This window comes from Blennius ocellaris (genome assembly GCF_963422515.1).
Source record: "Blennius ocellaris genome assembly, chromosome: 21".
In the NCBI taxonomy this organism is placed as follows: Eukaryota; Metazoa; Chordata; class Actinopteri; order Blenniiformes; family Blenniidae; genus Blennius; species Blennius ocellaris.
In genome coordinates, this window is record NC_137670.1 from 559,380 (window position 1) to 581,879 (window position 22,500).

Consider the following 22,500-nt stretch of genomic DNA (forward strand, 5'->3'; position numbering starts at 1 on the left):
ATTTTCACTCGTTTCTCACCTTTCATGTCTTTTTTCTCTCTTCGTCATAAAGTTGCAGTTTTTCTTTTGTCTGTAGTTTTTAAACATTTGTTGTTTTTGTTGTAAGGAAACTTCACCTCTGTGGTCGTTTCGTCTACATTTAGTCTGTTATTTAGCTTTTCTTTTCTTTCTCGCCCTTTTGTTTCCGTCTCGCCTGGTTCTTTGTTTTAAAGTTTAAAGTCCAGTGAAATGAAGGTTCCACCTCCAGAACCCTCTGGTGTCTCTTCTAGAACATTTTCCTGCTATCTGGCTGAAGGTCAAATGTTAAAACACGACAATCTGAGAGAAAATAGCCGCTAAAACGGCGCCATTTCCTCTGCTGGGCGGAGCTTCTGACAATAACAGTGACATCACGAGTTGTGCACTACGCCCAAGTTGTGTTTACATTATGGAGGATCGAGAGTTTTGACCACGAAGATGAGTCAGGAGGAGACGGTCAGTACTTCAGGAGGAGAGGAGACGGTCAGTACTGGTGGAGGAGACGGTCGGTACTGCAGGAGGAGACGGTCGGTACTGCAGGAGGAGATGGTCGGTACTAGCAGGAGGAGACGGTCGGTACTGCAGGAGGAGACGGTCAGTACTGCAGGGAGGAGACGGTCCGGTACTACTGGAGGAGACGGTCAGTACTGCAGGAGGAGATGGTCAGTACCCCTGGAGAGACGGTCAGTACTGCAGGAGGAGACGGTCAGTACTGCAGGAGGAGATGGTCAGTACCCCTGGAGGAGACGGTCGGTACTGCAGGAGGAGACGGTCAGTACCCTCTGGAGGAGACGGTCAGTACTGCAGGAGGACCTTCAGGAGGTTTATCAGAGTAAGACAGTCTCCACATGGGGACAAGAGACAGAAGTTCCTGCAGCAGCCGACCAGCCGGACGTGGAGGACAGACGTGGAGGACAGATGTCCCCCCGCGTCCCTCCTGGTCCGCAGAGACGCTCCTGAACTCCTGAACACCGGGAACTGGCTGGAACCAGATCACAGAGTCGCTCCTCCCCGCCCGCGCGCCCGCCCGCCCGGCCGGGCGCCTGTTTACATCCACGCGCACACAAATGTTCCGGCGGCGGACGAACGTTCGCTGCTTCGCGGGACTGAAGGAGCGACGCTCGAGCCGGACGGGACGAGTCACGAGCCGCAGGTGAGGCGCGAAACTCCGGACTAACGCGGGGGGGTGAGGGTGAGGGTGAGAGGAGGGGGTGAGGGGGGTCACGACTCGCGCGAGCGCCGCCGGTAGACGCGCGTTGCGTCAGCCGCACGAGGACCATGTGTCCGGACTGGACCCCCCCTGCTGCCCCCCCCCCCCCCCCCACCCCCCTTTAAAACACTTTAACTCCCTCAAAACTAAACTAATTGTGTGTTTCGTTTAATAGTACTTGTTAAAATATACAACTACATTGATCAATTAAAGAAAACGTGTTTATTACACAAGTATATGTGGAATATTCCGCATTAACGACGATTTATGAAATTAGTCTCAATAATAATAATAATAATAATAATAATAATAATTCTGCCTAAAACCCCACGTGACCCGTGTGACAGGTTTGAAGCAGAAGAGTCACTATTGATTGAATTTCTTGTTTGACACCAGAGAAGAAACTTTGACCTGCAAAAGCAAATTCCACGGACTTGTTGGTGGAGATTCAACAACAGGAGTCAACTGGACGTTAGACAGTCAACATTTCAAAGAAAACATCGATTTTTAAAAAAACAGATTTCTAAAAGAATAGCGACACAACAAAACCCTGAGAGCTGAGCTGAGATCAGTGCTGCTGCAGGAAACCAGCCTCTTCTTTACCTTATTTCACATTTTGCACCACAAAGTTCCATTAAAACTGGCTTCATCTTGAGATTCTTGTCATTTTCGGTTTTTGTGACAATATAGAAATTCTGACCACATATATTCCTTCACCCAAACAAAACACATCTTTAGAGATTAGATTTGAAGGTCGCGTATTATTTTACCAACAACTTCGTCCAACAACAAGTGTATTTTCTTAAAACCTACCGTGGTCCTGGACGTCAGCCGGTATAAAAGTCCCTCTAGTGCAGGGGTCGGCAACCTTTAAGGCTCAAAGAGCCACTTTTATTTTGACAGTCCCCCAGGAAGACCATGCCAGGAGGACAGGACACACTAAACCTTCTTCACTGCTGGTTGACGACTTACAACTAATAAACTAAACTACATGAACTAAGCAACAAAAACACAATTATTAGCAACACTACAAACCTAACATAACCCCCAATAATTACATTTAAAACATGACAAACAGAAACTCCCATAATGCATTGCAGCTCCTTTATCGCTCCACATTATTAAAATGGAAGATAAATGTGGGAGATGTGGATTGTTAGAACCATGAGTGTGATGGTGTGTCTTTAATGTCCTGTAGTTGTTGTGTGATTCACTAGAATGTTCCGTCACTCTCAACAAGTCTGGAATGAACCTCCTGGAACTGTGGGCTTTTACTGTGAAAGGTACAGGAAGCTCCCAGCTTCAGACACCAGTTGAGCCGCTATAAACAGACACTGGAAGTTTGTTGAAATTGAGGCTTTTAACTGGACATTTTTTGTATAAACTGTGTTAAATGGGTAATAAAGGGTTAAACTTAAATGTATGTATGTAAAGTGACATCAAACAGATGGATGTTTGTACCGACTGTGTACTTTTGAGTATTTGTATTTTGCTGCTGCATTAATGAAGACATGTATTATGATGAACATTGATCATCTTTGTTTTGTACATTTTATTTATGTTTCCAAATAAAGAGATAATGTCTAAACGCCACCCTGAGTGATTGTATTGATTGAAACTCAAAAGTACATCTTAAGGAGTTCGTCAATAACACCATGTTGTGATTAAGTAAAAATATATAGACGACTTCGGCAAGGATCCAAATATTTTAAGTATTCTAGTTGATTATATTCAGTCCAGTTCAACAACAGACACTTCATATGGCGCATTGTTTTCACTATTATCTTTCATTGATAAGATTCCATGCGATTTACATTAATAACATGACACAAAAAGATCAACTTTACATTAATAATTACCAGAAAAAACAACGTGATAGATGAAGGTTTACTATGCATGTTTATAATAGAAAATATTGTATATTTTCATGACAATAAAATGTTGATTTGCAGATGCAGAGCAGCAGTAAACTGGTTTAATGTGTGTCGGGATGTTAAATTATTAATATTGTGTACTTTAACACTGATGTGAAGTTAAAATGTTTGATGTGCTCACAATACGAACTTTAACACAAAAAAAACAATTAAGAGTTCAAATCAATAAAGAGGTAAAAAAGGGAAAAGTATGAGCTGGACTTGTGTAAATGAAATAAATGATAAAAGTGCAGGTGAGGTCAATGTTTGATCTTTACAAATGATTTACAAACGATCAATAACAGTGAAAGTCCCTCTGCTCGTTCCAAATTGTAAACTGCAGTAACATTAACTCAACAGTTGCTTTACATTTGAAGCGACGTGAACTTTTCAAATTTGAAAGCTACTAATATAACTATATTAAGTTTGAATATAATTATATTGAAGGTGAATATTTCTCGGGGTTTGTGAGGCGCCCCCTGGTGGCCAGGAGCCTGAAGATCAAAGCTCTGAAGATCAAAGTTCAGGAGTTGTTGCTGCTGCTGCAAGTGACCGACCGTCTCCTCGTCCGCAGGGCACCATGGCTGCGTGTGGCGGCGGCGGCGCCGCGCGGCGCCTCCTGGGGCCCAACGTGTACGCGGCGGCGCCGGACGGCGGCTGGGGGTGGGTGGTGGCCGCCGCCTTCTTCCTGGTGGAGGCCTTCACCTACGGCTTCATCAAGAGCTTCGGCATCTTCCTGCAGAACCTCATGGACGAGTTCGGGGAGACGAACAGTCGCGTCTCCTGGATCGTCTCCATCTGCGTCTTCGTCATGACGTTCAACGGTGAGACACCTGGGACACACACACACACACACACACACACACACACACACACACACACACACACACACACACACACTATATTTTATTAATACACACGATTCAGGAAGAAGAAGAATTGGGATTAAATTGCTTTAACTTCTTCCTCTTCAGACATGATGAATTCAATATATATATGTTTGTATGTGTGTGTAATGGTGTGTGTGTGTGTGTGTGTGTGTGTATATGTGTAAAGATGTGTGTGTGTGTGTGTGTATTACTTGGATATAGATTATTTTGTGTGAATGTGCTTTTGTAAAATATAGATGTAATTATTTTTGAAGATAATTTTCAAGGAGTCTGAAAATATATGTTCATAGACGCGTGTGTGTGTGTGTGTGTGTGTGTGTGTGTGTGTGTGTGTGTGTGTGTAAATAGTTGGACATATATAAACAGATGGATAAACTATCCATGGTGTGTCTTCAGTGTATGCAGGGTGAACGATGTTTTATTTTGATTTATGATATAATATATTATATATAATGATGATTAGTGCAACGGACCTTTTTTTCTACGTGTCTATTTTTTAAATGAGCAAATAATAAGAATATTTAGTCAAATATAACATTAAACCAGGAGGCTGCTTCAGACCAGTTCAGACCGGTTCAGACCAGTTCAGACCGGTTCAGACCGGTTCAGACCGGTTCAGACCAGTTCAGACCGGTTTGGGCTTGACCCTCAAGTGAAGGACTGAGTGATTAAACTGTCTGCTGTCCTCTACCTGTCCCCCACATGTCCTCCACCTGTTCTCCACCTGTCCTCAACCTGTCCTCCACCTGTCCCCAACCTATCCCCCACTTGTCCTCCACCTGTCCCCCACCTGTCCTCCACCCGCCCCCACATGTCCGCCACCTGTCCCTCACCTTTCCTCCACCTGTCCCCCAACTTCCCCCCACCTGTCCTCCACCCACCCCCACATGTCTGCCACCTGTCCCTCACCTTTCCTCCACCTGTCCCCCAACTTCCCCCCACCTGTCCTCCACCCACCCCCACATGTCTGCCACCTGTCCCTCACCTTTCCCCCACCTGTCCCCCAACTTCCCCCCACCTGTCCCCCACCCGCCCTCCACCCGCCCCCACCTGTCCCCCAACTTCCCCCCACCTGTCCCCCACCCGCCCTCCACCCGCCCCCACCTGTCCCCCACCTGTCCCCCACCTGTCCTCAGCTCCTCTGTCCTCCGTGCTGACCAGCCGCCTTGGGTTCCAGTGGGTGGTGATGCTGGGGGGGCTCCTGATCAGCGGTGGGACCGTCGCCACCAGCTTCACCAGCTCCGTCACCCAGATGTACTTCACCTACGGCCTGGTGGCAGGTAAGGACCCGCGCTTGGCCGACGTCCCCCGGAAGGTCCCGGTCCAACGGTCTCCCCTCACCTGTCCAGGTATGGGCTACTGCCTGACCTTCCTGCCCACCGTCACCATCCTGTCGCAGTATTTCAGCTCGCGGCGCTCCCTGGTCACCGCCGTGGCGTCCACCGGGGAGTCTCTGTCCATGTTCGCTCTGGCGCCAGGTGAGGCCTTCTGCTTTGTTTTGGCAACAACGGTGGCGTACCTGAGCTCAGGTGAACCATGTGACCACCTGGGTCCAAGGTGGGACAGTGCTTGTTGTTGTTATTTATTTATATAGATTATTTACAAGGGCTTTATATTATATTATCATGTATTATATTATATACAATTTTCAGACATGTTGAATTATATGTATATATTTTTTTTTATTCATTTATTTTTAATAATAAATTGTAGTAAATAGATTTTATTAAATATGTATTTCCATAAAATAGTAATTTATTTACAAGGGGTTTGTATCCAATTTTTTCAGACATGAAATATATTTTTTAAAATGTTATTTATTAATTTGTTTGTAATAAAATAAATTCTCACCAATAGATTTGTTCTGGTCTTCCTCTCAGCCTTCTCTGCTTTAAGGGACCGTGTCGGCTGGCGCCACACGATGGCGGCGATGGGCGGCCTGCAGAGCGTCATCGTCGTCTGCGGCGCCCTGCTTCGGCCAATCGTCATCAGCCCGCCGCCGCCGCCGACGGCGGAGGAAGTGGACAAGCCGCCTGCTGGAGACGTGGAAGCGACTGATGGGGGACAGAAAGCCGAGGACGTGGCGGCGGCCAAAGCGGCGTGCGGCCTGGAGAACGAGCTGACGGCGAGCTCGGCGAGCACCGGGGACTCTGGGATCGGCGGCGCCCGGGAGGACGGCGCCCTGGTGGGTGGCGCCCGGGAGGACGGCGCCCGGGAAGACGAGCTGACGGCGAGCTCGGCGAGCACCGGGGACTCCGGGATCGGCGGCGCCCGGGAGGACGGCGTCCTGCTGGGCGGTGCCCGGGAGGACGGCGAACTGGAGGACGGCGCCCGGGAGGACGGCGGCGCCCGGGAGGACGGCAGCCAGGAGGACGGTACCCTGGAGGACGACGGCGCCCAGGAGGACGACGGCGCCCGGGAGGACGGCGGCGCCCAGGAGGACGGCGGCACCCGGGAGGATGGCGGCGTCCAGGAGGACGGCGGCCAGGAGGACGACGGCGCCCGGGAGGACGGCGGCGCCCGGGAGGACGGCGGCGCCCGGGAGGACGGCGGCGCCCAGGAGGACGACGGCGCCCTGTTGGGCGGAGCGGCGGCCACGGAGGGATTGTCGCCTCCCGACTCCGGGATCGCCCAGGAGGACGGCGCCCAGGACGACGGCGTCCAGGAGGACGACGGCGTCCAGGAGGACGGTGCCCTGGAGGACGGCGGCGCCCAGGAGGACGGCGCCCTGCTGGGCGGTGCGGCGGCCGCGGAGGGATTGCCGCCTCCCGACTCCGGGATCGCCCAGGAGGACGGCGCCCTGGACGACGGCGTCCAGGAGGACGGCGGCGCCCGGGAGGATGGCGCCCTGCTGGGCGGAGCGGCGGCCGCGGGGGGAACGCCGCCGCCGCCCGACTCCGCGAGGAAGCGCCACGGCGAGGCGGCGGCGAAGACGGCCAGGCTGCTGGACTTCTCCGTCCTCAGAGAGCCGGCCTTCGTCCTCTACTCCCTGTTCGGCCTGTTCGCCACGCTGGGCTTCTTCGCGCCGCAGCTCTACGTCATCGAGCTGAGCGTGGGCCGCGGCGTGGAGCGCGACCGCGCCGCCTACATGCTCTCCGTCATGGCGGTGGCCGAGGTCTTCGGCCGCTTCGCCGTGGGCTGGGTCATGACGAGGAGGGCCCTGCGGGACAGGAAGCTGCTGGTCATGCTGGCGTGCGTGGCGGCCATGGCGGCGGACCTGGTGGGCTTCACGCTGGCCACCGGGTTCTACGGCCTGGCCGTCTGCAGCGGCGTGTACGGCTTCTTCATGGGCACGCTGGCGTGCACGCACATCCCCATGCTGGCCGAGGACGACGTGGTGGGAATCCACAGGATGTCTTCCGCCGCCGGCGTCTACGTCTTCATCCACAGCTTCGCCGGCCTGGCTGGCCCGCCAATAGGAGGCGAGTGAAGCTTCATCATCATCATCATATACATATATATACACACACATCCACATGGGATATATGCACATATATGAAACATATCAGTAGTTTATATGCACATATATGACAATATATATGCTGCACACGTGTGTATATAGCATAAAAACAACAATAATATTAGTTTTGGATTTGAAGATGAAGAGTACCAGGAAACAATCCATGGCAGCCGATGATGGTAATTAGAGTTCAATGTTTGGTTTTTTCACCTTTAACCTCAAAACAATTCACAGCCAACAATGTGACCAAGAAATCTTAGTTAACAAAGAAGAGGCTACTTTATTACAACCAAAAAGAAACATTTCAACAATAAACAAACAACCATGACGCCTCGGCTACGCCGGCATTAAAGACTTTCAAATCAAAACAACCGGTTGCCAGTGAAGTGGGAGTTCAGGGGGAAAATAAACTCCGTCTCGTTCTCCCGAACAAGTGGAATCAAATTCCAAGAAATACCTTTAGAGGTGGTGATGTGAGGAGGTGGTGCCAGTTGGAGCAGGATGCAGGAGGTGGTGACGAGGGGCGGCTGTGTCCCCCCCTCTGCTCTCTCGCAGGCTGGTTCCCCCCCCACACACTCCTCACACCTGTTTCCCTGCACACCTTCTGCTCACCTCAGCTTCCCTATTAACCAATGAGCAGCCAGCAGGCTGCAGCCACGCCCACACCATCTCTCCACCCACAAATATCACAGTTAAGAAATACACAACATGAAGTACACAAATAAACAGTTGAATAAACAAAATGAAATACATCAAACGTTCAAATAAACTTTTACATGTTGTACCTTTTTTAACAAACCAAAATAAAGGGATTTAAATCACCTTTTAATATATTTTAAACTATTTATCCCACTACCAGGGGCATATATTTATCAATGTTTTAATATGTATTAATATTTTCCACTGGGCTACATATATATATATATATATATCCCATATCTCACTTTGGCAACTGTCATACATCATCAAGGCAATAACTGAGAACTAACTAAAAAACGATTATGCAAGAAGAACATATAGGTGCATATATGCACACATATAATATAGTATATATGTACCTATGTAAGTACCTGTATGCATGTATATGTGTACACATATATGCACACATAATAAAGTATATATATACACATATATATATACATATACACATATACATATAATATTTTTTGCAAAACGTTTGGAAAATACATCCCATCCAAAACCAGTAAATATATAAATACACGCAAATAAAAACACAACATAACCCAACAAAAAAACTGTTTTTCAACAGTAATAACAAAATAGCGTCTCTGTACACACACATACATACGTACGCACCACGCGAGTTCACGTCCGTCGTGTTTCCACGTCCACACTTTTCTCACATGCTTTTATTCTGACGGGTCTTGAACGTGACGCCCGTTCTCGTCCTTCCTTCCTCAGGAGTTCTGGTGGATTTGACCCAGAACTACGGCTCGGCCTTCTACTCCTGCGCCGTCGGCATGGCGATCAGCGCCTTGTTCCTGGGCCTGGTGAGGCCCGCCAGGAGGCGACTGCTGTGCAGGAAGAAAAGCCCCGCCCACGCCCACGCCCCCGCCCCCGCCGCCGCCGGCGAGGAGAATCCGTCTGCTTCGACGCCACTGGCAGACTGCTGAGGTGTCGTGACGGGTTCTCACCCGCCAGGGGATCAAAGATCAGCGCCTGTTGCCATGGAGACGCTCTGTTTCACACAGCGACGTAGCAGCCAGACAGGCTAGTTAGCGTCGATACGAGCTAACGGCTAGCATGCTTGCGACGCTAGCTCGGTCCCACATGGAAAGAACCTATATGAGGATATATGCGCATATATGAAACATATCAGTAGTTTATATGCACATATATGACAATATACATGCTGCACACATGCATATATATGCCACATATAGGTCAAATTTAGGTGCATATATGTGAATATACAGGCCATATAGGTCTCCTGTACTGCTTCTTTATTTCTACATATATATATATATATATATCCCATATCTCACTTTGGCAACTGTCATACATTATCAAGGCAATAACTGAGAACTAACTAAAAAACGATTATGCAAGAAGAACATATAGGTACATATATGCACACATATATACATGCATATATGTACCTATATAAGTACCTGTATGCATGCGTATGTGTACAAATTTATGTACATATATGTGCATGTATGCACATATAATATAGGAAAACGGCCAATTTTATATGTCACGTATATTAAAAGCCTATTTTGAAACATATATGTTTCTATAGGTTCTTTCCATGTGGGCTGACAAAAACCAGACGGTGTTTCTGCTCCAATCAACAGCAAATCGAACGTACCTTTAAATGACCTTACCGATGAGACATGATGAGACACCATGAGACATGATGAGACACCATGAGACATGATGAGACACCATGAGACATGATGAGACACCATGAGACGAGGTAAATACTGATCAAACTGCAGCAGAACAACTTAGTCATGTGACTTGAAAGACAGGAACCAGGAAACCAGAGCAAACGTTTCCATAAGAACCAAGAAGTTGCACAGATTTAGTTTAATACTTTTGTGTGTGTGTGTGTGTGTGTGTGTGTGTGTGTGTGTGTGTGTGTGTGTGTGTGTGTGTGTGTGTGTGTGTACTGGAAGAATCTCAGGAGTTCATGATAATTATTTCCAACTAAACTGTCGCCATGCCAACAGCACTGTGACGTCATGATGGGATGCCAGAGGCAAAACTATTTTTGTAATAAAAATGATTCCAATCGCATTTGTGTCTTTGCTGTTTTTTATTTTTTTTTCAACATTTTCACACAATTCATTCCAAATCAGTCCAAACGACGAGTCAGAAAACAGGAACTGTTGAAGTTTGTCCTGAGATTTCCGTCGACTTCGTCACCTGTTCTGGAATAAACCAATAACTTACATTTGTAAAAGGATTTCTTCTGCTCACGGCCACAAACATTCACTTCAAGCTGACTATTAGTGAGTCACACAACAAGGTTCTAAAAAAAAAAACCAAATCTCCCGCATCTATCCGCCATTTTAATAATGTGTCGCGTCACGGAGCTGATCACTGCAATGCATTATGGGAGTTTCTGTTCGTAGTGTGTTAGAGGTCATTCTTGGGGGTTATGTTTGTGTGTCGCGCCGTCCTGCCTTGATGTTCCTGTTGATGAGTGTCAAATTAAAACGTGTGTCGTCTGGTGTCAACATCAGTCATGAGTCTACTGACCAGCTGACCAGTCACTCTGACAATGACACAGTTAATGGCATGAAAGCTTTAATCCTCAACTTTAGGACGGAAGCAGCAGGTGAAAGTGTTCTTGATGTTCCTCATACATTTCCTGATCCTCTTCATTGCTTTAGTGAAACGACCAGCAGAAGCTGGTGGGATCCTTTCTGGTGCAGATCCTTCAGAGCATTTTGGAACATTTTCTACGTCTTTATGACGTGCTTCGTTTACAATAGCTTCAACACTTACAAACTTTACAAAATCATTACGTCCAAAAGCTACTTCGTATTCAGAGGCTTCATCAGAGGCGTCATAGTTTTCAGAGGCTTCATAGTTTACAGAGGATTCATCAGAGGCTTCACTGTCTTCAGAGGCTTCACTGTCTTCAGAGGCTTCACTGTCTTCAGAGGCTTCATCAGAGGCTTCATAGTTTACAGAGGCTTCATCGTCTTCAGAAGCTTCATTGTTTACAAAAGCTTCATCGTTTACAAAAGCTTCATCGTTTACAGAAGCTTCATCGTTTACAAAAGCTTCATCGTTTACAAAAGCTTCGTCGTTTACAAAAGCTTCATCGTTTACAGAAGCTTCATCGTTTACAAAAGCTTCATCGTCTTCAGAGGCTTCATCGTCTTCAGAAGCTTCATCGTTTACAAAAGCTTCATCGTTTACAGAAGCTTCATCGTTTACAAAAGCTTCATCGTCTTCAGAGGCTTCATCGTCTTCAGAAGCTTCATTGTTTACAAAAGCTTCATCGTCTTCAGAGGCTTCATCGTCTTCAGAAGCTTCATCGTCTTCAGAGGCTTCATCGTTTACAAAAGCTTCATTGTTTACAAGAGCTTCATCGTCTTCAGAGGCTTCATCGTCTTCAGAGGCTTCATTGTTTACAAAAGCTTCATCGTCTTCAGAAGCTTCATTGTTTACAAAAGCTTCATCGTCTTCAGAGGCTTCATCGTCTTCAGAAGCTTCATTGTTTACAAAAGCTTCATCGTCTTCAGAGGCTTCATCGTCTTCAGAAGCTTCATCGTCTTCAGAGGCTTCATCGTTTACAAAAGCTTCATTGTTTACAAAAGCTTCATCGTCTTCAAAAGCTTCATCGTTTACAAAAGCTTCATTGTTTACAAAAGCTTCATCGTCTTCAAAAGCTTCATTGTTTACAAAAGCTTCATCGTTTACAAAAGCTTCATTGTTTACAAAAGCTTCATCGTCTTCAAAAGCTTCATTGTTTACAAGAGCTTCATTGTTTACAAGAGCTTCATCGTTTAGAAAAGCTTCATCGTCTTCAAAAGCTTCGTCGTTTAGAAAAGCTTCATCGTCTTCAAAAGCTTCATCGTTTACAAAAGCTTCATTGTTTACAAGAGCTTCATTGTTTACAAGAGCTTCATCGTTTAGAAAAGCTTCATCGTCTTCAAAAGCTTCGTCGTCTTCAAAAGCTTCGTCGTTTAGAAAAGCTTCATCGTCTTCAAAAGCTTCATCGTTTACAAAAGCTTCATCGTTTACAAGAGCTTCATCGTTTACAAAAGCTTCATCGTCTTCAAAAGCTTCATCGTCTTCAAAAGCTTCATCGTTTACAAAAGCTTCATCGTTTACAAAAGCTTCATCGTTTACAAAAGCTTCATCATCTTCAAAAGCTTCATCGTTTACAAAAGCTTCATCGTCTTCAAAAGCTTCATCGTCTTCAAAAGCTTCATCGTTTACAAGAGCTTCATCGTTTACAAAAGCTTCATCGTTTACAAAAGCTTCATCGTTTACAAAAGCTTCATCGTCTTCAAAAGCTTCATCGTTTACAAGAGCTTCATCGTTTACAAAAGCTTCATCGTTTACAAAAGCTTCATCGTTTACAAAAGCTTCATCGTCTTCAAAAGCTTCATCGTTTACAAGAGCTTCATCGTTTAGAAAAGCTTCATCGTCTTCAAAAGCTTCATCGTCTTCAAAAGCTTCATCGTTTACAAAAGCTTCATTGTTTACAAGAGCTTCATCGTTTAGAAAAGCTTCATCGTCTTCAAAAGCTTCATCGTCTTCAAAAGCTTCATCGTCTTCAAAAGCTTCATCGTCTTCAAAAGCTTCATCGTTTACAAAAGCTTCCTCGTCTTCAAAAGCTTCATCGTCTTCAAAAGCTTCATTGTTTACAAAAGCTTCATCGTTTAGAAAAGCTTCATCGTCTTCAAAAGCTTCCTCATCTTCAAAAGCTTCATCGTCTTCAAAAGCTTCCTCATCTTCAAAAGCTTCATCGTCTTCAAAAGCTTCCTCATCTTCAAAAGCTTCATCGTCTTCAAAAGCTTCCTCGTCTTCAAAAGCTTCATTGTTTACAAAAGCTTCATTGTTTACAAAAGCTTCATCGTCTTCAAAAGCTTCATCGTCTTCAAAAGCTTCATCGTTTACAAAAGCTTCATCGTCTTCACTGGAAGATAAACAATCAGTCAGATCAACAACTTCATATATGTTTTACAAAATGATGTTGAATACTTGTGTACACGCTTACAATCTGCTGTCGCTTGAGTCAGAGGAAGAGCTACATTTGAAAAATGGATGCTGAGCGAGATCTAGTCCATTGATCCTCCTACGATAGTCTACGTTGAGCATGTGTGCCACCAAATCAATCAAGTTCTCCAGGTGACGCCTATCAGCTTCTGCAGCAGAGGCCTTGCAGGGACAAGAAAACAATTGAGCCTGATTTAGTTTAAAAGAACTGAACTTGTTCACAAGCACAAATGTCTCCAGAGAAATTTCACAAACCTTCAAAACGCCACGCAGTGTCGTGCGCAGTGCCGCGCACAGTCTGGTGTGCCGTTCCTGCGCAGACACTTGAGGTCGCCACTCGCCTGACTGAAGAGAGGGATGAAGGGGTTTTACTACAGATGCAGGAGGCAACAGGAGATACACAACTTTCACGGATCAAACGGTCGAAAGAGAGACAGCAGATGGTACCTCTAAAGTCCAACCCTTGCTCAGGTTTTCCCTCTGGAAGTAGAACCAAACATCTGCGCACTCGTCCAACACTTGGTCCGGTGGCTGTCCAGCCAGCTCCACGACTTGTTCTATCTGTGGAGTCGACACGGTGTTGGAGCACACGGCCAAAAAGACACACAGTTATTGCTCCATGCAACATTACATGCAATTTATAGAAGTACTAGTTTGAGTTCGTACTCAATGCACAGCGTCTTGACATTTAAAAACATGTTCACCCGTTTAACAACTAAGTGCTCTAAATCATTGGATACAAGCTGTTCGACGAATCACTGATTACAACTCTCTGTCAACGAGGTTTGAATGAACGTGTGTTCTGTCTGAATCGTATTACGAACCATATCCTCGGTCCCGTGGCCATCAAACAGAAGCTCTCCCGTTAGCATTTCGACAACCGTGCATCCAAGCGCCCACATATCCCTCTCGTGGTCAGGACCTCCCAGCAGAACCTCTGGAGAACTGAAAAGACACAGGAAGTTGATCATGACGTGGTCTGACGGAGGAACTGAGAGTCGGGTCCACAGTGCAGATCCAGATGTGCGGCAGAGATCTGGTTCTCTTACTTGTACGGTATAGTCCCTGAAAGGCACGGCTCGCTGGAAGGAAGACGCTTTGCCAGGCCAAAGTCAATGATTTTAACTTGAAGAGGCTTTTCATTTTGGTCTACCAGCATGATGTTGCCTGGCTTCAAGTCACAGTGAACAACGTCCATGAGATTCAGGAAGATCAGAGCTTCAGCCATCTGAAAACCAAGACAGAGCAACACTGAAAATGAAACGCATTTCAAAAGCGCCATCGTTTTTACGACAATTTTAAAGAATTGAAGATACACTTGAATCTACAACTCCTGAACGCGTTGCAAATACGTCACTGTGGATTTTGTAATTCCCCCCCCCCCCCTGACTTTAAAATGCAAGCTTATATCGTGGAAGTTGTAGCTGCAGATTTTTAGTCAACCAAAACATGGAATCAAGAGATATCAGACAAGGTGAACAAAACCACCAGAAGAACAGAAGCAGGTGATACCTGATCGACAACCGATGCAGCCTCATCCAGGGAAAGCTTCTCTCGCTGATCAATGTACTGTCCCAGAGTGATATCAAGCTTATCGAACTCAATACAAAAACATCCATCAAACATGAAGGAGTCATTGCAGGTCACGACGCAGTGTTGTTTGGAACCGTTTTTTTCCAAGAAGTTCAGGATGTCCACCTGGAACCACACGAGATCACATGAAATCAACTGCTACATAAACTCAGGTGGCACTGAGTGACATGATAATCAGTGTTTTATTGTCTTACCTCCTGTTCTGGCAGCTTCGGGCGGTAGATTACTTTTAAAGCTATTTCACTGGAGGGTTTTTTCAAACACTGGAGCACGACTCCAAAGCTACCATGCCCCAGGATGTCCTCCAACACGTAATCTGACGTGGAAGATGAGATTGTACTTCCAATGTCAAAATCCTCGCAATTCATCGTAGTTCCTCAATCGTAACCTTCACCAAACAATGAGAAAAGAGAAAAGAGGTTGCTTTGGGCTCACAGTCTGGGACTTGTTTTTCAATGACTGTGGTGGGGGTTTGACAGAAGTACATTGACAGTACAGCGCTGCAGCGCCTCCATCTTCTCGGGGAGCTAAAGCACTGCAACATCAGTAAAAACATTATAACAATGTTTTGCCGGTGTGCGGTCAAAAACAACCTGTTGATTTAATTAATTGATTTGAAACGTTTGGTTCATTTAAAAAAATTAACTTAATTAACGTAGTTTTGTTCACTTCCGGGTTTTTTGGTTGTTTTTTTTTGACTCCCTGACCGAGCAGCAGCATGCGCAGTGAGTTTCTGCAGCACCGTGACATAACACCAGTGAAATACTATTAAGGCAGAAAGTTTCACTTTAAAAGTTTCCTGATGGCTGCTTGAGAAGGTGAAAGTCATACAGGTTCAACGGTTTCCTGGTGTGGACGATCCCTAAAAGTTAAAAATCATCTAACATTAGTGTTCTGGGGTTAAAAAATACTAACTTTGTGGCTTCTGTGTCAAAAGTTGCTTTGTCTTCACAATGTTCTCACAATATCGACAAACGGTGAGGTATTTGTTCGCGAACGCTCTTTGCAGCTAACTTGTTCAAGGGTCAAAGCCTTAATGTTGCTGTGAAGCTTCACAAGACATATGTCAACATCAAAGACAACTGTCTGAAAGTTCAAACCATATGAAGACATCCTCCTTTCATCTGAGATGAAAGCCAACTCTCTGACGTAATTTGCCCTTATTAAACATTTGTTGCGACCTGGGGGGTATTCCAGGTTGGAAGTTCAACAATCTCTAAGGTTACTACCGAAATATTCTGCACTTTTGTTAAAAAGAAGAAGAAGAAAGACCAAGGGGGCGCGGTCTGGTGACGTCGTGTAAACAGAGGGGCGGGGCCTCTTACTTTGGGAACAGCCAGAGGAGTCGGGCTCGCATAATCGCTCCGCGGAGTCAGTAAACTGTCCCCGCGGCGGCGACAACCGCCGCTCTTACTTCACTTTCGCGACATTTTCGAGCAGGAGGCCGCCGTGACGATCTTTCCCGAGGCCGCCGGGGAAAGTGGAAGAAGTTTGGGCGGTGAGCGCGAGCGCCGCTGACGGGGGGGCCAGCGCGGGCTGGGGCGCTAGCAGCTAGCGGCTAGCGGGCTAGCGGGCTAGCCGGCTCGCCCTCCGCCGTCATGCCCGCAGAGCGGCCACGTTTCACTGCGTGAGGCGGAGCGCCGAGCGGCGACCGGCTCCCCGGGCGGCCTGCGGCCGGGTCGTCGTGCCCTCCAGCCGGGCGGAGAGCGAGATGGTGTGACGCCGCCAGAGCTCCAACGAGGAAAGTCTACATTTATCGAGATCGGTGCCAAGAAGACCGAGGACATGTTGACTGACAACAGGTAGGACGGGAGGGTCGCTGGTCCACACGTCATGAAGCAGCAGTTACTGGGATGGCACGTGAATTAACGTGTTCTGACGGTGGAGCCTCGTGAATTAACGTGTTCTGACGGTGGAGCCTCGTGAATTAACGTGTTCTGACGGTGGAGCTTCGTCCACGATCATGTAACTGCCCGAGTGTGTTGCTATTTTTGGTTCCTCTTCATGTTCCCTCTCTCTGATCCTCCTCCTGATCCTTCTGCTCCTCCTCCTCCTCCTCCTCCTCCTGATTCTCCTCCTCTCCCTCATCCTCCTCCTCATCCCCCTCCTCCTCCTGCTGCCCCTCCTCCCCTCCTGTTCCTCTCCCTCCTCTCCTCCTCCTGCTCCTTCCCTTCCTCCTCCTGCTCCTCCTCCTCCTGATCCCCCCCCCCCCCCCCACAGGAAGCGACACCGGAGCTGTGACAGTGAGGAGGAGCAGCAGCTGCCTCCCCAGGCCAAGAGGTGTGGAGGAGGTCCCTGCCTGCTGGTGTCGGATGTGGACTGGGAGGTGAGTCTGGGTCCCGCCCCCTCCCATCCTGTCCCGTCCTGTCCCCTCCCGTCCTGTCCTGTCCCCGCCCCATCCCATCCTGTCCGTCCCGTCTCCTTCCCTCCCGTCTCGTCCCCTCCCGCCCCGTCCCCTTCCCTCCCGTCCCGTCCCATTCTGTCCCGTCCCCTTCCCTCCCGCCCCGTCCCCTCGCCTCCCGCCCCGTCCCATCCTGTCCCCTCACCTCCCCTCCCGCCCCGTCCCCTTCCCTCCCCTCCCGCCCCGTCCCCTTCCCTCCCGTCCCGTCCCCTCCCCTCCCGCCCTGTCCCCTCACCTCCCCTCCCGTCCCATCCCCTCACCTTCCCTCCCATCCTGTCCCGTCCCCGCCCCGTCCCGTCCCCTCCTGCCCCCCCGCTCCCCCCCCCCGTCCCATTCTATCCCTCCCGCCCCGTCCCCTCCCGTCCCATTCTATCCCTCCCGCCCCGTCCCCTCCCGTCCCATTCTATCCCCTCCCGCCCCGTCCCGTCCCCTCCCGCCCCGTCCTGTCCCGCCCCCTCCCCTCCCGTCCCAGGATTGTGACTGACGGCTCTGGTGCTCCGCAGTGCTCCAGCAGCGACAGCAGCAACGGGGTCAGTAGCCCGGAGGGGGCGATGGTGGCCACCGCCAGGCCCTGCATCCACGGCCCCGAGCCCGACGGCGCCTCGCTGCAGCGTCTCCACGGCGACGGCAGGAGCGTCTCCTACGACCACATCAACAGAGTCCTGAGGGAGGCGCACTTCAGCAGCCTCCAGACCAGAGGGCGTCCGGGCTCGACATGACCATGACCTCTGACCCCCCCCCCCCCCTCGCTTGATGATGGCGGCGGCGGCCTCCCGTTTTGGAAAAGCCCGGAGCGGCGGGCGTAGAGGAGCGTGGCGTGGGGAGACCCCCACCTCAACATGTACCATTTGTCAAGACCATAAGCACATCGCCTTTCCATGGCCCGGCCACTGTGGTTTCATGTGCAGTAGTGGTGTGTGTGTGTGTGTGTGTGTGTGTGTGTGTGTGTGTACACGCACCCTGTGCACTTTATAAAGAGGCGTGGTTCTCTTTACATTGCGTGCGTCGATGCGTGGACATTTCCATTGGTGCTAATCACGAGGACAGAGTGACGATCAGGATCCAAAGTGCTTGCAGAACCTAAACAAAGCGAAGCACTTTAATCACCCCCCCCCCCTCCCTCCTCCCTCCTCTCCACCCCCCCCTCCCTCCCCCCCCCCCCCCCCCCCCCCCCCCTCCGGGGAAAACTCAGTCGCTGACGTCGCTGCAGCCCCGTTCCCAAAAAAAACTCAACCAAACGAGCAGAAGTTGGCCTGAGGAGCTTCGCCAGAACGACTACGCCTGATCCGGTTCTGGTCCTCCAGGACAAGACCTGGTTCTGGTCCTCCAGGACAAGACCTGGTTCTGGTCCTCCAGGACGGCCCAGTTCCGTTCCTCTAGGACGACCTGGTTCTGATCCTCCAGGACGACCTGGTTCTGTTCCTGGTTCTGTTCCTCTAGGACGACCTGGTTCTGGTCCTCCAGGACGGCCCAGTTCCGTTCTTCTAGGACGACCTGGTTCTGTTCCTCTAGGACGACCTGGTTCTGTTCCTCTAGGACGACCTGGTTCTGATCCTCCAGGACGACCCGGTTCCGTTCCTCTAGGACGACCTGGTTCTGTTCCTCTAGGACGACCTGGTTCTATTCCTCCAGGACGACCCGGTTCCGTTCCTCTAGGACGACCTGGTTCTGATCCTCCAGGACGACCCGGTTCCGTTCCTCCAGGACGACCCGGTTCCGTTCCTCCAGGACGACCCGGTTCCGTTCCTCTAGGACGACCTGGTTCTGTTCCTCTAGGACGACCTGGTTCTGTTCCTCTAGGACGACCTGGTTCTGGTCCTCCAGGACGGCCCAGTTCTGTTCCTCCAGGACGACCCGGTTCTGTTCCTGGTTCTGTTCCTCCAGGACAAGAGTCGACTGGACTCCAGAACCCAGCTTTGGATGGTACCAGGCTAACTATAGCAGGACGCCGCGGCGCCGGGACAGGAAGTCCTCGCCGTTGGACACACGGCGTCCCTGCGTGTCGTCAGCCCGTCGGCCATACTTGTTTGTGGACGGTTCCAGGTGACCGGTACACTGTGGCGCAAAAACAAACAACAACAAATAAACAGCCAGGATGTGAAAGTGATTCATGTTGTGTAATTTTCCAAAATCATTTGACATTGAAATAAAAGTGTTGCTGAACCGTCGCGTCTGCAGCGTTTCCATTCTCCTGTTCAGCACTGAGGAGGAAAAGCATTTCAAAGTAAAGGTCAGAGGTCGGCGGCCCAGCGAGGCTTCCACAAGTTATACGTGAAGAAACTTCACTTTTTTTTTTAAATGACATTTTACACACCAGAGTCATTTTCATCAAGGTCTCTTAACTCCCGGATTAAAAAAGGGATTTAAAGTCTAAATAAATAATAAAAAAAACAAGAAAAGGGGAGAAAAAAGCTCCAATGTTTTGTTTTGAACTGAATTTACGAGAAAAAGTAATTTTAAAACTAAATTTTTTTTTAATAATGCTGTAAAATAGCAAAAATGCTCAAATCGGCTCCAAAAAGCAGGTGAAACGTTTTCGTCCTGAACTGAAATCGAAGCGTTTCCCTGTTTTGAAGGCGTCTCGTACTTCCTGCCTGCAAACCTTCACAATAAAGTCAAATGAACAGTCGCGTCTGCAGCGCTTCCGTTCTCCTGCAGGTCCAGTTAAGCACTGAGGAGGAAAAGCATTTCAAAGTAAAGGTCAGAGGGTGAACAGTCTCGTGGCTCCAGGTACTTCCTGCCTGCAAACCTTCACAATAAAGTCAAATGAAGTCTCGTGGCTCCAGGTACTTCCTGCCTGCAAACCTTCACAATAAAGTCAAACGAACAGTCTCGTGGCTCCAGGTACTTCCTGCCTGTAAAACCTTCACAATAAAGTCAAATGAAGTCTCGTGGCTCCAGGTACTTCCTGCCTGCAAACCTTCACAATAAAGTCAAATGAACAGTCTCGTGGCTCCAGGTACTTCCTGCCTGTAAAACCTTCACAATAAAGTCAAATGAAGTCTCGTGGCTCCAGGTACTTCCTGCCTGCAAACCTTCACAATAAAGTCAAATGAACAGTCTCGTGGCTCCACGTACTTCCTGCAAACCTTCACAATAAAGTCAAACGAACAGTCTCGTGGCTCCAGGTACTTCCTGCCTGCAAACCTTCACAATAAAGTCAAACGAACAGTCTCGTGGCTCCAGGTACTTCCTGCCTGCAAACCTTCACAATAAAGTCAAATGAACAGTCTCGTGGCTCCACGTACTTCCTGCAAACCTTCACAATAAAGTCAAACGAACAGTCTCGTGGCTCCAGGTACTTCCTGCCTGCAAACCTTCACAATAAAGTCAAATGAACAGTCTCGTGGCTCCACGTACTTCCTGCAAACCTTCACAATAAAGTCAAATGAACAGTCTCGTGGCTCCAGGTACTTCCTGCCTGCAAACCTTCACAATAAAGTCAAACGAACAGTCTCGTGGCTCCAGGTACTTCCTGCCTGCAAACCTTCACAATAAAGTCAAATGAACAGTCTCGTGGCTCCAGGTACTTCCTGCCTGCAAACCTTCACAATAAAGTCAAATGAACAGTCTCGTGGCTCCACGTACTTCCTGTAAACCTTCACAATAAAGTCAAACGAACAGTCTCGTGGCTCCAGGTACTTCCTGCCTGCAAACCTTCACAATAAAGTCAAATGAACAGTCTCGTGGCTCCAGGCACTTCCTGCAAACCTTCACAATAAAGTCAAATGAACAGTCTCGTGGCTCCAGGTACTTCCTGCCTGCAAACCTTCACAATAAAGTCAAATGAACAGTCTCGTGGCTCCACATACTTCCTGCCTGCAAACCTTCACAATAAAGTCAAACGAACAGTCTCGTGGCTCCAGGTACTTCCTGCCTGCAAACCTTCACAATAAAGTCAAAGAGCCAGCAGGGAGTCGCTCAGTGTTTTAATCACGCTCTGCTCACAACATTTCATCCGGTCCAGATTAAAATAAATAAAACGTAAATAAAGAGCTTCGTAGCAGAAACGTAACGGAAGACGACTCGTTTGTTTGGTTTGACGTCCAAAATAATCAACTGTAGTGCAAATGAGAGACGGAGGTCGTTTCCTGTCCCGCCGTCTTTAAACGGAATCCTGAGCTGAGCGGCGGCGGCGCGGCGCCTCGGAGACGATTCTGATGTTTCGCCTCCTTTAAGGCAAAGAAATGTTGAATTCCAGACGAAGGTTCGGACTTTGTTTGCTCAACGTTCTGCAAACGTTTCCTTTCCGCCGTCCACAGTTTGTGTCCGTCGTCACGGAAACAAGCCGTGACCGTCTCGCTTCGGGCGGGCGCTCTCCCGCTCCCGCCTCGCCAAGAAACAGGAAGTGGGCGTCGGCCCGAACGCGTCACGAGGCGGACGGTTGCAACGGAGGTTTCCGAGGATGAAAGGCGTCCCGACGGCGTCGTGGGTTTGAAGACGAGGAGTTCTGGAAAGTTCTGGAAAGTTCTGGAAAGTCGGCCGCCGGTCAGGAGTTGAGGAAGGAGAACGCCGAGACCGTCTGGCAAACCGGAGGAGCTTCCTGTTTGGCGGCGGCGGCGCTCGGCGGTTCCCGCTGCCGCCGGGCCGAGGTCACCAGCTCCATGCCGCTGAACAGGGACGGCCGGGTCGGACGGCGCCGCTCGCTCCCGACCGGCCGGGGGGGATCAAGGTCGCCGCCTGCTGGCCGGAGGTCGCCGCTTCCTGCCTCAAGGTCGCCACCTGCTGCCTCAAGGTCACCACCCGCTGGCAGAAGGTCGCCGCTTCCTGCCTCAAGGTCGCCACCTGCTGCCTCAAGGTCGCCACCTGCTGCCTCAAGGTCGCCACCTGCTGCCTCAAGGTCACCACCTGCCGGCCGGAGGCCACCACCTGCTGCCTCAAGGTCGCCACCCGCTGGCAGAAGGTCGCCGCTTCCTGCCTCAAGGTCGGCCTCTGCCGGCCGGAGGTCGCCACCTGCCGGCCGGAGGTCGCCACCTGCTGGCTGGAGGTCGCCACCTGCTGCCTCAAGGTCGCCGCTTCCTGCCTCAAGGTCGCCGCCTGCTGGCCGGAGGCCGCCGCTCGCCCCGTCCTGCCGCCCGCCGCCCGTCAGCGCCTCCAGCTGCCGCAGAATCTGTGGAAAGACGAGCAGCAGAAGTGAAACGTTTCTATCGGCGCCGACACGTTTTTCCACTAAATCAAACTTTAGCTGCAACGTGTTTATTGTCTGAAGTGAAGAAAAGGTCGTTCGCCTCCACAAAGCACTTGGACTTTTGAACTCTTCATAACCACAAAGGTCAAAGGTCAAAGGTCACTTTACTGGAACCCGGAGG

The 22,500-nt window shown here is 49.2% G+C and overlaps 4 protein-coding genes across 7 annotated transcripts in view; 2 read left to right on the plus strand and 2 right to left on the minus strand.

Moving 5' to 3' along the window:
- The window catches only part of arsg (arylsulfatase G), a gene marked incomplete at its 5' end in the record, with an annotated part of 11,315 nt that extends 7,592 nt beyond the window's left edge, over positions 1 to 3,723 (minus strand). Inside the window, 1 exon segment of the mRNA XM_080516929.1 lies at positions 3,699 to 3,723. Coding sequence (XP_080373055.1) covers positions 3,699 to 3,723 — 25 coding nt within the window.
- On the plus strand, positions 1,107 to 10,197 carry LOC308145245 (monocarboxylate transporter 7-like). 2 transcript variants are annotated; one of them, XR_013937077.1, is made up of 7 exons: positions 1,107 to 1,171; positions 3,716 to 3,965; positions 5,168 to 5,311; positions 5,381 to 5,509; positions 5,912 to 7,453; positions 8,914 to 10,101; positions 10,134 to 10,197. XR_013937077.1 is itself a non-coding variant. In XM_080516612.1 (6 exons), the coding sequence occupies exons 2-6, from the start codon at positions 3,722 to 3,724 to the stop codon at positions 9,123 to 9,125; spliced, it is 2,271 nt and encodes a 756-aa protein (XP_080372738.1). In that variant the 5' UTR covers positions 1,107 to 1,171; positions 3,716 to 3,721; the 3' UTR covers positions 9,126 to 10,157. The 2 variants fall into 2 exon arrangements, 1 of the variants encoding a protein (XP_080372738.1); XM_080516612.1 differs by having other exon boundaries at positions 8,914 to 10,157.
- A 5,937-nt stretch (positions 10,198 to 16,134) lies between these two features.
- On the plus strand, positions 16,135 to 19,355 carry LOC308146131 (protein VCF1). Its single transcript, XM_080517798.1, has 3 exons — positions 16,135 to 16,592; positions 17,011 to 17,116; positions 17,695 to 19,355. The coding sequence occupies exons 1-3, from the start codon at positions 16,576 to 16,578 to the stop codon at positions 17,908 to 17,910; spliced, it is 339 nt and encodes a 112-aa protein (XP_080373924.1). The 5' UTR covers positions 16,135 to 16,575; the 3' UTR covers positions 17,911 to 19,355.
- Positions 19,356 to 21,133: 1,778 nt separating this feature from the next.
- The window catches only part of tepsin (TEPSIN adaptor related protein complex 4 accessory protein), a 6,285-nt gene continuing 4,918 nt past the window's right edge, over positions 21,134 to 22,500 (minus strand). For all 3 annotated transcript variants that reach the window (XM_080516626.1, XM_080516625.1, XM_080516627.1), the window contains one exon: positions 21,134 to 22,301. In XM_080516626.1, the coding sequence (XP_080372752.1) occupies positions 21,681 to 22,301 (621 nt within the window). In that variant the 3' untranslated portion in view covers positions 21,134 to 21,680. The remainder of the gene's footprint in view (positions 22,302 to 22,500) is intronic.